Source organism: Balaenoptera borealis, assembly GCF_965194805.1.
Source record: "Balaenoptera borealis genome assembly, chromosome: 8".
Classification (NCBI taxonomy): domain Eukaryota; kingdom Metazoa; phylum Chordata; class Mammalia; order Artiodactyla; family Balaenopteridae; genus Balaenoptera; species Balaenoptera borealis.
In genome coordinates, this window is record NC_138865.1 from 108662613 (window position 1) to 108675438 (window position 12826).

Sequence of the window (12826 nt, forward strand, 5' to 3'; positions counted from 1 at the left end):
AGCAATAAAATTGCAACATCATTTTTGGATCACATTTATAGACAAAATTCATCACTTTGGATCATTTCCACAAATCTTTTAAATTGTTACTTGTAAAAAGTAACAAATAAAAGTTGAGTTTTGCTTCATTAAAAAAAAAAAAAAAAGGAAAGATTGTAAAAATTTACACTGCCCAACCCGCCATCTGGCCAGGTCTTTGGAGGGCATGGCTGGGACGTGCAGAGGTCCGAGAGCTCAGAGCATTCGATCCGGCACGCAGGTGGCCACCCTACCACATAAGTGAACCTCTGCACGGGGCACAGACATCCCACAGCCAGAAGCCCAACTTGATTCCCAAGACCCCTGGCACTGACAGGCCCCATCTCCTGCAGAGCCAGCACCCCAGGGTGGCGGCGACACCCACTCTGCCAGCTCCAGACTCGGCCTCAACCACGCCCACCGGCCTGCACCCCACGCAATTCTTGCTCTCCTGCCTGGTTCTAAAGGCGTCCCTGTTCTCCTTCTCGGCCTCCCCTGGCCCTCACCACTGCCTGCTCTCGTAAGACTGGGGCGTCTGCGTGCTCCCTCCCTCCTGCCACACTGCTCCAGCCACCTGATTCACAAGAACATAGCAGCCACCCGCATCTGCTTAAGACCCGGGACACCAGGCACTGTCCTGGCATACGTTACTTCATCCTCACCACGGCCCTAGGAGTTAAATATTACTTTTCCCATTTCACAGATAAGGCAACCAAAATTTACAGCTTTAGTATGTTATACAAGGTCACACATTCATTTTATCAACAAGGATTTATTAAGTGACTACCATCTGGTTCAGTTGGGTGCTGAGCACTAGGGACGAAGTAGAGACATGTGTTAAGCAACCACACCAGTAAAATACACAGTTACAAACAGTCATAAGATTCATGGTGGAAAAGACTGGGTCCCGAGGGCTTGCTGGGTCCCTAGCGAGCTGGGGAAGGGAGTTCGGGACGGCCTCTCTAACAAGGCCACGTTAAGGCTGAGACATGAAGGGTCAAGGGGCCTGCCACTCGGGAGGAGGAGAAAGGGCGGTCCCAGCAGAGGGAGGAGCACGTGTGAAGGCCCAACTGCGCGGCTGAGAGCAGCCTGCGTGCTGGAGCACAAAGTGCACCGCCGATGACACGGGGCAGGGTGTCGGGGACCGTGGCAAGAAGTTAGGGATTTCATTCCAAAGTCAAAGGAACATCACAGAAGGATCAGCCGAAACTGACAACTGATGGGGCAGAACCGAGGGAGCTGGCTGCAATAGACTCCTCAGATCAGAGGGGACACCAGCAGGTACTGAGTACCCACTGTGTGCCAGGCACCACGCTAGGCGCTTTCCACACCAGAGCTCATATAACCCTCATGACAATTCTGAATGAAAGACCGTATCAGCCCCCAGGTCAGTTAGTGACAGGGCCAAGACCTAAAACCCAGTTCTGGTCATTTCCAAGTACGTGTCGCGTCCTCGTACCACCGTGCTTCTGAAGCTTCAAGGGCCGTACAAACCGGGCGGGGGTGGAGGGTGAGGGGGCTATTCTCTGGTAGTAAGTAACTCACCCCATGGAGGTTACAGAGCAAATCTGAAGATGCAAACCTCCTGGCCATACCACAGATAAAACATTAAACTTGACCAACTGCCTCCGCTCAGACCAAGACTTTTCAACAAAAAGGAATAAGGGCCTTGATACAAGAACACCAGCACCTCGGGGCAGGTGGATTTGAAACAAGAGCAGCAGAGTCTATCCTAAGGAAATAACCACATAACTGTACAAAGACACATGCACCAGGATATTCACCACAGCTTTGTTTATAATAGTGAAGAATGAGAAACAATCTGAACGTCGCACAGGAAGAGATTACGTAAATTATGGTTCAATCCATCCCTTTTAAAACAAGTTTTTATGAACTTAAGACAGTCATTAAATAATACTAGCCACTTGTATCAACAGAGGTGGAAAGCTACACGTGTCACTCTCTGTCACAGTAAAAGCCAGAATTAAACTCTTCTACATACGGATAAAGATAGCTACCCGGACTGGACACACTGAACCAGATTCTGGATCTCCCCACTCACTCAAAACAGTCTGAAAGAAACAAAGGGAGAGAGAGACAGAGAGAGAGAAACTGTAGTCTCTGAAACAGATCACACCAGATAAGCACTGTCCTTTACAAAACACATCTCAGCCAAGCCTCCTCTGGTCCGGGGAGCTCCCCACTATATTATCATCTAGAAAGGACCAACAAGACAGGCTCCCACTGAAGACCAAACTGATAACTAATTTGCCAGCCTCCTGCTATAAGGCCTGCTGTGCAGGTGATTACACCTCAGCTGATGAGGGCACTAGACAATGGATCACCAGTTTAAAGACCCACAAGAAGGCATGTGGCTTTTACATGTCAGAAGAGGACTCAGAGTGTAACAGAAAGACCTCCTGTGCCAGAGGCCTGGGTTCAGAACCCAAAGAAGTCCCTCTGCCTCTCTGGGCTTGAGTCCCCGTGTGTCAGATGTAAGGCCTGGGTGAGCCGACGATGCCGGCAGACTTCCTTCCCAACACCTCCGGACCCGTCCCCTTAGCTCAGGCATCATCCCTCCCCCACACCACCACTCACTGCAGTCTTTCAACCGATCACAGCGCCACCAGCCTCGCTCCCTCCTCCATCCATCTAGTCACCAGCCTGGCTGATCTTTTGAAGCATGATTCCGGTCACTTCCCTCCCCAGATTAAAATCCACCACTGGCTCCCCTTCATCTTCAGGACGAAACTAAAAAGAAGCAGTGTAGCATACAGGAGCCTGCAGAATCTGACCCCTGCCTGCTTCAGTGGCCTCACTTCTCTCCGGCCCTCCATCCCACCGCCTCCTTCCAGCCAAAGGGAACTTAGATTCCCAACCTCCTCACACCCTGTCATGCCTCTCTCTACGTCGTCACATGGGAGTCCTTGTGCCCAGGGTGCTCTCCCAGTCCTCTCACCTTGGCTAACCCTAATCCCTCCTTGCCCTGATGGCCCTCCTCCAGGGAGGCTGCCCTAAGTCCCCTGGGCCAGGCTCGGGGCCCCTGCTCTGTGCCCCAGAGCACCCTGTACTTAACCCCTATCACTGCACTATTTTCCTATCCATCTCCCTAACTAGACTGCAAGCCTCTTGACAGGGAGACTTACAGGGTCTTAATTTACTGCAAATTCCCTAGCCCCTGGCACAGCCTGGCACAGGACATGTATTTGAAAATAGTCACTGATGAATGGATGAACTCTAAGCAAAACCAGGAGGCCCGTATTTTGCTAGACTCTTGCTAATAGACTCTGATGTTCAGATATCCGTCATCTAAGACGAGAATAAAAGAAATCATGAGTTTCCCCTTTAAATCAAAAGTATTCTAGCCCCCTCTTTAATATGCACGCGGACTTTAAAATTAGCATCAGGAGGCATCCCTGGTGGCGCAGTGGTTGGGAATCCGCCTGCCAATGCAGGGGACACGGGTTCGAGCCCTGGTCTGGGAAGATCCCACGTGCCACGGAGCAACTAGGCCCGTGAGCCACAACTACTGAGCCTGCGCGTCTGGAGCTTGTGCTCCGCAACAAGAGAGGCCGCGACAGTGAGAGGCCCGCGCACCGCGATGAAGAGCGGCCCCCGCTCGCCGCAACTAGAGAAAGCCCTCGCACAGAAACGAAGACCCAACACAGCCAAAAATAAATAAATAAATAAATAAAATTTAAAATTAGCATCAGATGCCAAGAGCATTTCCTATAAGCATCCCAACACAGAGATCATGCATTTAGTAGCTCAGGCCAGATGAAAATTTTCAGGGTTTTATAAAGACCTGAAAGCGAGACACTGAGAACAGTGTGGTCATTTCAATTTCAACTGCAGAATTTGCTCTTGAAAATGCTACAAAAAAAAATATCAACGCCATAAAAAACCTAACAGCAGCCGAAGGACCACAGTCATGAAGAAAAAACATAAATCCTAAAACATACTGGCAGAGAAGGCTCTCCCTCACCTTTAAGAAAATCAGTATTTGGGTCATCAAGGACACATCTGAGCAAGGGAAACGTGAATCACATGGCAGAGTAGACAAAAATAACAACAATAAATAGAACAGTAAGAAGGAGAAATAGGTAACACAGAATGAACTCTGTGCTAGGCATATGTGTTTCACATATATTTACTCATTAATCCACACAACAGACCTATGAAGTAGGAACTAGTAACATGTCCATTTTAACGACAAAGGAAGTACAGAGAGGTTAAGTGACTGGCCCGAGGTCACCCAGCAGAAGTGGATGAGCAGGCAGTCTGGCTCCAGAGGCCGTGGTCCTCAGGCAGCACAGACTGCCTCTGAAAACAGCTTTGCCATGTCGCATCCCTCAGCCTCTGTTTCTGCTACATCTAATAAAGAGGGCTGGATTCAATTCAGAGATTTCTCCCAGTTCAAAAGGCAGACAACAAAATGTGAAGCCAAAATTCTAAGATTCTGTTAAATTTTTCCATCTAGAAATAAAAATCAAAATTGTGCCCTTCAAAACTTAAATAACTTTGTATCTTGCAGAGCTGCTTCAATATTAAAGTCATATATATGAAGAGCTTAATGCTTCAAGTTCCCAGCTCAGAGCAAGAGCTCAATAAACAGTAGCTATTATTACTCTTATGATAAAACAGGAACAACCATTTAATAGTAGAGCACATTTTAATTACACATGATGTGGAATAATCAAATCTCATCTGTTTCAGGCCCCAGGCCCCACAGCATAGATCGGGCTGTACAGTTGAAATTGTAACAACTCAAAGCTCAGAAATTACTTGTTTCCATTAGAGATCTGACAAGTCATTTCTTCAATTGGTCACTGGTGGTTTGCAGATAACTATTAGCAGTAATGAGTATTCTAAATTAAATCTAGAGACAGTACCACTCTGTTCAGGAAAGACAACTGGAGAGAGAGAAACATGATGGTGGTATGTCCTTCCCTCTGTGTCCTCCATCTTCTCTCTGATAAATATCTCCCGTGTCTTGCATAATATGGATTTCATTTGGTTACAAATGAAGAAGAGTCTAGATCTTCCCATGACAAATGAGAGCGCTGAGCAGGTAACTTGTTAAGGAGAACTGGAATTGGGAAAATAACCTTCTTTTCCTGTTACTTGACAACAAACCCCGTCCACTAACAAAGGAAACACACGATGCTGGAAGACAGTAAGCACTGAAGCCAAATCCATCACTGAGCGATCCATTCTTAGACAATTACCACACAGCAGTGGGAACAGGCCGCTCAGGTTTCATTCCACAGCAACAAAGATGCAGCCTGCAAAATGCAAGGAGGCCACACAGCGCAGCAAAAAGAATAACGGCTTTGGAGTCATTAAAAACCTGGATTCAAACCCCAGCTCTGTCACTCAAGTATGATGTGACCGTAAGCGAGTCTCCCCTAGTCTTAAGATTCTTTACCTGTAAAATGGGGATAATACAAAATACCTCAGTCACAGCGAGGATTCAATGGGGACCATAAATAACACGCCTTACATCACAGGAAAGCCCTTAATACATGTTAGTGCCTCTCAGCTGTGCTACATGGTGACATCCTCTCGTTTGGGACACCAGAAATACACCAAACTCCCCAAGGCTGGAAACCACTGATCCTGTTGGAACCCATAACTGGCCTGTGTGCAAAGGGCCGTCTGTGTAGGAATGTGAGGGTCGCCCAGAGATCGCCCACGAGCTCTGGCATTCCTCCTAACCCTGGCCTTATCCAGTTTGGATGCTTCTTAAGAAATACCGCTCCCTCCTGGGTCTGGCTGGACAGTGGCTGCAGACGTGATTTGTGAGGGATGGTAATTTGGTATCTCCACTTACGTTTTCAAAGTCCTTCATGTTCCGGGCTCTGGTGGGAGACACCGTTTCTTCCGACACACGTGGGAGCACTATAAAAAGGGAAAACAGACACAGGAAAACGTCATGGTATGCAAACTGCCCAGCATCCCGACTAGAGAAGAAAAAAAAGAATGACTAGCTTCCACAATATATTCTGTCTTGTGATTTGAGTCTACAGTGAGAATTTGAAGCCATTATACTTCAAATATTTACGAATTACTTGAACTAGCCCCAATGTAACAATGTAAATGTCAGAAGATGAACCCAAAGAATGTATGGGGCAAACAAATCAGAACTGCCCTGCTCTGTACTTCCTTACTGCTTGTCATAAAATTATTTTGCTGAACAGGATATCATCTTCACATGTCAGCAATTAAAACAAACCATATCTGACTGACATGACAGCAGGGGTTGGCAAACTTTTTCTTAAAATGCCAGACAATAAACATTTTAGGCTTTGCAGGCCCTACACAAAGCCTCAAATCTGTCACAACCACTCAACACAAAAATAGCCAAGGACAATTCAAAAACAAAGAAGCTGTGATCCAATAAAAGTTTATTTTCAAAAGCAGGCAGTGGGTCAGAAACTGCCAATCCCTGCTTCAGAGTGATTCAAGACTTTGCCAGTACCCAAATCTTTCCACAGCTTCTTTAATTCAACAAACATTTATTACACCCCTCCTCTGCGCCAAGCACCACGCGAGGTGCTGGGGAAGCAACGGTGAGAGAGACATTGGTCCTGCACCCAAGAGGATCCCGATCCCGTGGGCAAGACGGAGATGTAAGCAAACTGTTCCACGCTGCACAAGTGCGTGGCGCTTTTCAGGTGTTGAGGAAATGTGTGCTGACTGAATGAATGAATTCACTCTTCCCACAAGAATGCACTGAGGGCCTACTCTCTGCTTGGCACCATTCTAGAAACAAAACAAACAGAAGGAGCTGACAGTCTAGAAAAAGGAGACAGACAATAAACAAAACAATAGGTAATTACAGAGTATGTTCAAAGGTGATAAATGCTACGGAGAAAAATACAGTGGGCAAGGATAGGAAATACCAATAGCAAGGGTGGGGTGAGGACTTGCAGTTTCGAATAAGGTGGTTAAACTGTGGAAGGGCTCACTGCGGAGGTGACCTCCGGGCAAACTTGGAGAAGGCACAGGGGAAAGGCCTGGGGTGGGAGATGCCCAGTGGATCTGAGGACCAGCCAAGAGGCTGATGGACGGGGGAGCAATAACGGGGGACAGCAAGGGGTGGGTGAGCCAGGTGCTGGCGGAGGGGCTGTGTACGGCCTCATTGGCTCCTCTCAGGACGCCGAGGATTCTGAGCTCAGGAGTAACCTTATGGGACTTGGGTTTCCACAGCCTCCCTCTGCCTGCCTCGCTGAGCACAGATTAAAAGGCGCTTCGAGAGAAACAAGGAGACCAGTTAGGAGAACACTGGGAGAATCCAGGCCAGAGGCCCTGATGGCTTAGACCAGGGAGGGAGGGTGAGAAGGGGTCTGATTCTGGGTACTTGTTAAGTAGCCAACAGGAACAGATGAAACGAAATGCAGTGAAATACATACGGTTCAGAGAGGAAAGCACACCTAAGGCAGCCTAGGGAGAGCCAAGGAGGCGGTGGGCTTGAGCTGAGACATAAAGACTCAGGCAGGCAGCAGGCAGATGAGGGCAAAGGCCCAGAGGACGGAGCGGGCGTGGCGCTCAGCATTCAGCAGACAAGCGGCTCAGGAGCCGGGCAGCGGGGGACTGTGCAGAGCCCCGTGTGCCAGACCGAGGGCACACAGGTTGCCTTCCTGTTTGTCAGAGGGGCTGTGCTCTGTCACCTGTGTCTGCGTCCCCACCTAGGTCCCACTCATTCTTCAAGTCTTGGCTCCAGTTCAGCTTCTTGGGAAACTCCGGCCCACCCCACCTCCTTCATCTGAGGGTAAATCTCCTTCTCATCCCCTCTCATAGCTCCTTTCACTTCTTCGCTCGTTACACTGACTGTGTGATCTATCCTGATAATTCTTTAGCTGTCTGCCTTCTAGGCTTGATTGGAACCATGATCGGAATCCCAGCACTGAGCCCAGAGCCTGGCATGAAGCAGATGTATAATATGGGCTGAATTAAGGAGGAGGCCTATCAATTTTCTGCTCCTAACTGCCTGGGCAGGAAAAAGAGAAACCAGAACTGCTGGATTGTATGTTTAAAGTAAAAGTTAATAGGTTCTAAAGGAAAACCTGGGGGTGGCCTGTAAGTTAAAAGAGTCTCCAGAAATAAACCTTGTGAAACTTACATTGTCTGCTCTAAACCCTTCTTCCTTTTGCACATAATCTCATCATTTTGGAGACGGGGTTGGGGGTGGGGGGGAACAAGTCAGAATATCTCTAAGACGTTTCAACATGGCAAATTATTAGCAGTTCCCACAGATAATTATGATAGCATCCATTTTTTTCAGAAACAAAAATTACGAAGAATGCTTAGCAAAACCCAAACTGCAAAACAGAAAGTCTCCTCATGATCCAGCTTCAACACAGCAGACTGCTTATTTCCTCAGCGCTGTCTCCTGTGGTCTAACCAACTATTTGTCTCCAAAGGGCAGGCCCGTGTAGGAATGCTGGGCCTCAGCGGGCAACTGGAATCCAGCAGCCTGCCAGGAAGGCCTCTGCACACTGAAGTTTGGACAGCAGCCCTCAGGGGCCTCCAGCCACTCGGTAGCAGGGACCAACAGATCCTCCGAACCCGACCGAGTCACCAATTCAACATCCAGCCTCCACTGGTCATTCAGTTCAGCAAACACTGGCTGAACCCCTATAAGCGTGGTAGCAAGAAATGAAACATGAAATACGGCCCAAAGGACATCAATTCCTCTAGTCCAGTGTTTATGAAAGGAGTAAGTAGCAGGTCAATTTGTATACAAAATACTGTGTACCTCCTGGGAGCACCAAGCCATGCCAGGCTAGCTCGGGCCCTGGAACCATCAAAGCCCAGGCCCAGGCTCAAGGCCTGAAGGCCCTCGTGGCCTAGCGTCTACCTCCCTTGTTCTTACTTTGTGTACTTACCACCATTTCCCAAACCAGCAATGGGGCTGATGCCATCCAGGTCATCTGGTAAATTGGGAACAAGGCCACTAGGAGAGAACACGTGTGATAAAAGAAGAGTCAGTGTTTGAACAGCAGAGACTATCAGACGGACTGTCTGTCATCAGGTCACAGGCAGCCAGCTACCTGCGAGGCACGCAGTGCAGGGGTTAAGAACTCAGGCTTTGGGGCGGAGGTCTCGCTCTAACACTTAACAGCTGAGTAAAGTCAGTCATTCATTCACGCGCCATGGGTTCTGTGGGCCATAGACGGGCTAGGTGCAGAAGCACCATGCCAAACATAAGCTACTGATGTTCCTGAGTCTTACTTTGTTAATTCGTTACATGGGGATACCACCCTCTACCTGTAAAGATTAAACAAGTTAACGTATCAATATATAAACACTCAGCACATAGTAAGTGCTCACTAAATGGCATCTACCGTTGTTTTTGTCATTACTATTATTATCATTATTAATATGACTATCACAACCAAAAATTAAGCTTCCAAGAATCAGGCAGCAATTCGGGTGCTTTAAGAATATCAAACAAAAATGCAGAATTCACTGATTCAAGAAGTTTTACTGGTTGAATTACAAAAATAGGTTCAGTGAGGACCTGGAGACACTGACAGAAAACTAAACCATAATAGGAGGTGTGGTTCAACACAAAACACACCTCCCTGGATTCTGTTCTAAGCTCTGCCACGTACCTCTCCCAGCCTCGCTTCCTTCATCTGTAAAAGGAGAACAGCAGCCACTTGATAGAGCAACTGGCAATTAAATAAGACAACAAGTGTCCAGCAAGTACCTGGCATATTGTGAGTATTCCATAAATGGGAACAAAACACCCCTGTCACCTTGAAACATACAATGCTCAATAACTTACAAAAGATTTACCATCATGAGAATTGCCCAATTCCCTGAGGGTCTATGCACTTCTCAAAGGAAGGTGCTAAAGCCCAGATAATTTCAGCGGTCTACTCAGAGTCTCATGGCAGTTAAGTAGAGAACCAAGTCCAGAATCCGAGCCCTTTATGTCTAACCCCCAATAATGCTTCCCTGTCCCAAGCTGTAAACTAGGAGTTGATGGAAGTGCAGCTTGACTTCTTGGTAGTTTGCTCTTTCCATGCCTCTAAATTCAGATCCATTCTGTTCCTAGGACAATTTTGCCTGATCACCAAACTGCGGAGTTGGAATGAACGTTCAAGATCAGAACCAAGCCAAAAACTGGATGTCGTAAAATTCCAACATCAAGAAAATGATTACAGGACTTCCCTGGTGGCGCAGTGGCTAAGAATCCGCCTGCCAATGCAGGGGACACCGGTTCGAGCCCTGGTCCGAGAAGATCCCACAGGCTGCAGAGCAGCTAAGCCCGGGCCACAACTACTGAAGCCCATGCTCTGAGAGCCCGTGCCCCGCAACAAGAGAAGTCACCGCAATGAGAAGCCTGCGCACCGCAACGAAGAGTAGCCCCTGCTCACCGCAACTAGAGAAAGCCTGCACACAGAAATGAAGACCCAACGTAGCCAAAAAATAAATAAATAAAATAAAATAAATTAATTTAAAAAAATGATTACATTAAAAGTGTCTACTATGAGGATAACTAGAAAAAAAAAAACTCAAGTAGAATACGCTTTCAATTATTGAAAAAAAAATACATGTACACCAAAGACACCTCAAATCCTTCTTGGAAACTAGGTGGGCTTTAAATATATATAACAAGACAACTGAAATATTAAAAATCATAATTTGCAGGGAAATGAGAGATATTTTCCTCCTTTTTAATTTTCTACAATTCTCAATTTCCTCCAATAAGTATCACTAGAAGGACAAACTCCATTTTCTAAACTGAATTGTAAAAATTAAAATCAGGGCTTCCCTGGTGGCGCAGTGGTTGAGAATCTGCCTGCCAATGCAGGGGACACGGGTTCGAGCCCTGGTCTGGGAAGATCCCACATGCCGCGGAGCAACTAGGCCCGTGAGCCACAACTACTGAGCCTGCGCGTCTGGAGCCTGTGCTCTGCAACAAGAGAGGCCGCGACAGTGAGAGGCCCGCGCACCGCGATGAAGAGCGGCCCCCGTTTGCCGCAACTAGAGAAAGCCCTCGCACAGAAACGAAGACCCAACATAGCCAAAAATTAATTAATTAATTAATTAATTAAAAAAAAAATTAAAATCAAGTTCGATCACCACCCTTTGCAGATGGTGGCCCAGTGGCCCAAGATCACACACCAGGTTACTGGTCAAGCTTAGCCTACAGTCTGGTCTCTACATTCCCAAGTTTGGGGTTCTCTCCATCACAGCCATTGATTTACTACTATTGGAGGAAATGGCCCATCAATTACTCAAGCCAAGATCAATCACGGTTGAAAACCACCTGGCAGGCAAAGCCAAAGAATTTGGTCTTAGGCAAATTTCCAACAGGCAGACAGCGAAGTCTGAAAAATGACATTTGACACCGCAACTCAGAAGAAACCACTATTTAATGCAGCAATTCCGGCCTGGTTCCTGCCAACTTTCCATTTGGGCTTTACCTGCCCACTTCTTAAATGCCATGAACCTCTGTCATCCGCAGTCTCAGTCAGTTCCAGCCACACCTCCACCTTTAAGAATTCACCTTTATGTATCCCATTCTGATCATTCACTCTAGGCCTTAGAACTAAAGTTGGGGCTTCATGGGGCCCCACCCGAAGTCAAAACTAGGCAAGCAAAGGAAAAGGGTTTAGATATGATTTTATCATGGTATGGATGGGGGAGACTAAGGCCCAGAAAGGGAAGGAACACATTTGCTCAAAATCACAAGCAGTTGGTAGTAAAGCTGAGACCAAAATCCAGGTGTCTCCGTGCCCTGGCCACTCGCTAACCAGCATCCGGGCTGCCCAAAGCTCCTACTCAGTGGGGCACACAGTCAGGGCCAGTTTCCTCGCATGCAAAACACAGCATAGCCGTAACCACTACCCTGCAGGGGCCCCGCGCCGAACAGACACCACGCTCAGGGACAGGCAGCCTCCCGCCTACTCCGCACCGCAGCCCTTCAGTGGTAGGTGGTAGTTTTTACATGTTACCATTTTTTTTTAATGAGGAAAAGGGAGGCCCAGGAAAGTTAATAAGCGGAAAGACCAAGCTGGCCTGATTTCAAAGCCCATGCTCTTAGCCTCTACACCAGCCCGGCCCCCCGCCAGCGCCTTCCTCAAGGGGCTGTGGTGAGGCCCCCACGAATGGAGGCAGGGCCTTCCAGAGTCTGCACAGCGCACGGCCACGTGGCTGCTTCCTGTCTACTCTGTGTCGGGTAAATGAACGAACGCTCACCTGCGCTTCACCGACCACTTCATCCTCCTAGCTCGCTCCACGGCCCCCCAAAAGGGGCGATCTCCTGAGCCCGTACATGGCAGCCAACAACTGTCCCTCCACGCAAGGCCCAACGAGGATGGAACGTTTCACGGGCAAAGCGTTATGAGAGCCGTGGACGGACTGGACATCGCATTCAGAAAACAACTACGCCAACTAGTCTTGTCTGTCTTTCAACAACTTGTTTTTCATTCTATGTCATGTATTCTTAATGAGAGAAAAATATATATAAATACAAAACAGACAGACAAGCTTCAAGTTCTCCTTGACTACTCACTCCCATCTTGGTCTCCTCCTAAGAGGTAACCACTCTTGTCAGCAAGACATTCCAAACCTTTCCCTGTGTATGTAATTGTATATGCAGCATCTTTTCTTCACTAATGTGTCCTAAAGATGTTTTCATGACAGTACAAACAGATCTACCTCAGTGTTTTTAACTCCTACAAAGCACTGTACAGCAGTGTTTGCAAATTTTATTGACCCCAACCCACAGAAGGAAATATATTACCCTTCATTCTTGAAATTCTTTCTATTCTGTTCTACTCAAATT

The 12826-nt window shown here is 47.5% G+C and overlaps 1 protein-coding gene across 5 annotated transcripts in view; it reads right to left on the reverse strand.

The window, feature by feature from the left end:
* The window catches only part of CDK5RAP2 (CDK5 regulatory subunit associated protein 2), a 181442-nt gene that overhangs the window by 162563 nt on the left and 6053 nt on the right, over positions 1 to 12826 (reverse strand). For 4 of the 5 annotated variants that reach the window (XM_082402197.1, XM_082402195.1, XM_082402196.1 and 1 more), the window contains exons 2-3: positions 8910 to 8977; positions 5852 to 5919 (exon numbers count right to left, since the gene is read on the reverse strand). In XM_082402197.1, the coding sequence (XP_082258323.1) occupies positions 5852 to 5919; positions 8910 to 8977 (136 nt within the window). The remainder of the gene's footprint in view (positions 1 to 5851; positions 5920 to 8909; positions 8978 to 12826) is intronic. The other variant, XM_082402198.1, reaches the window with a different exon arrangement.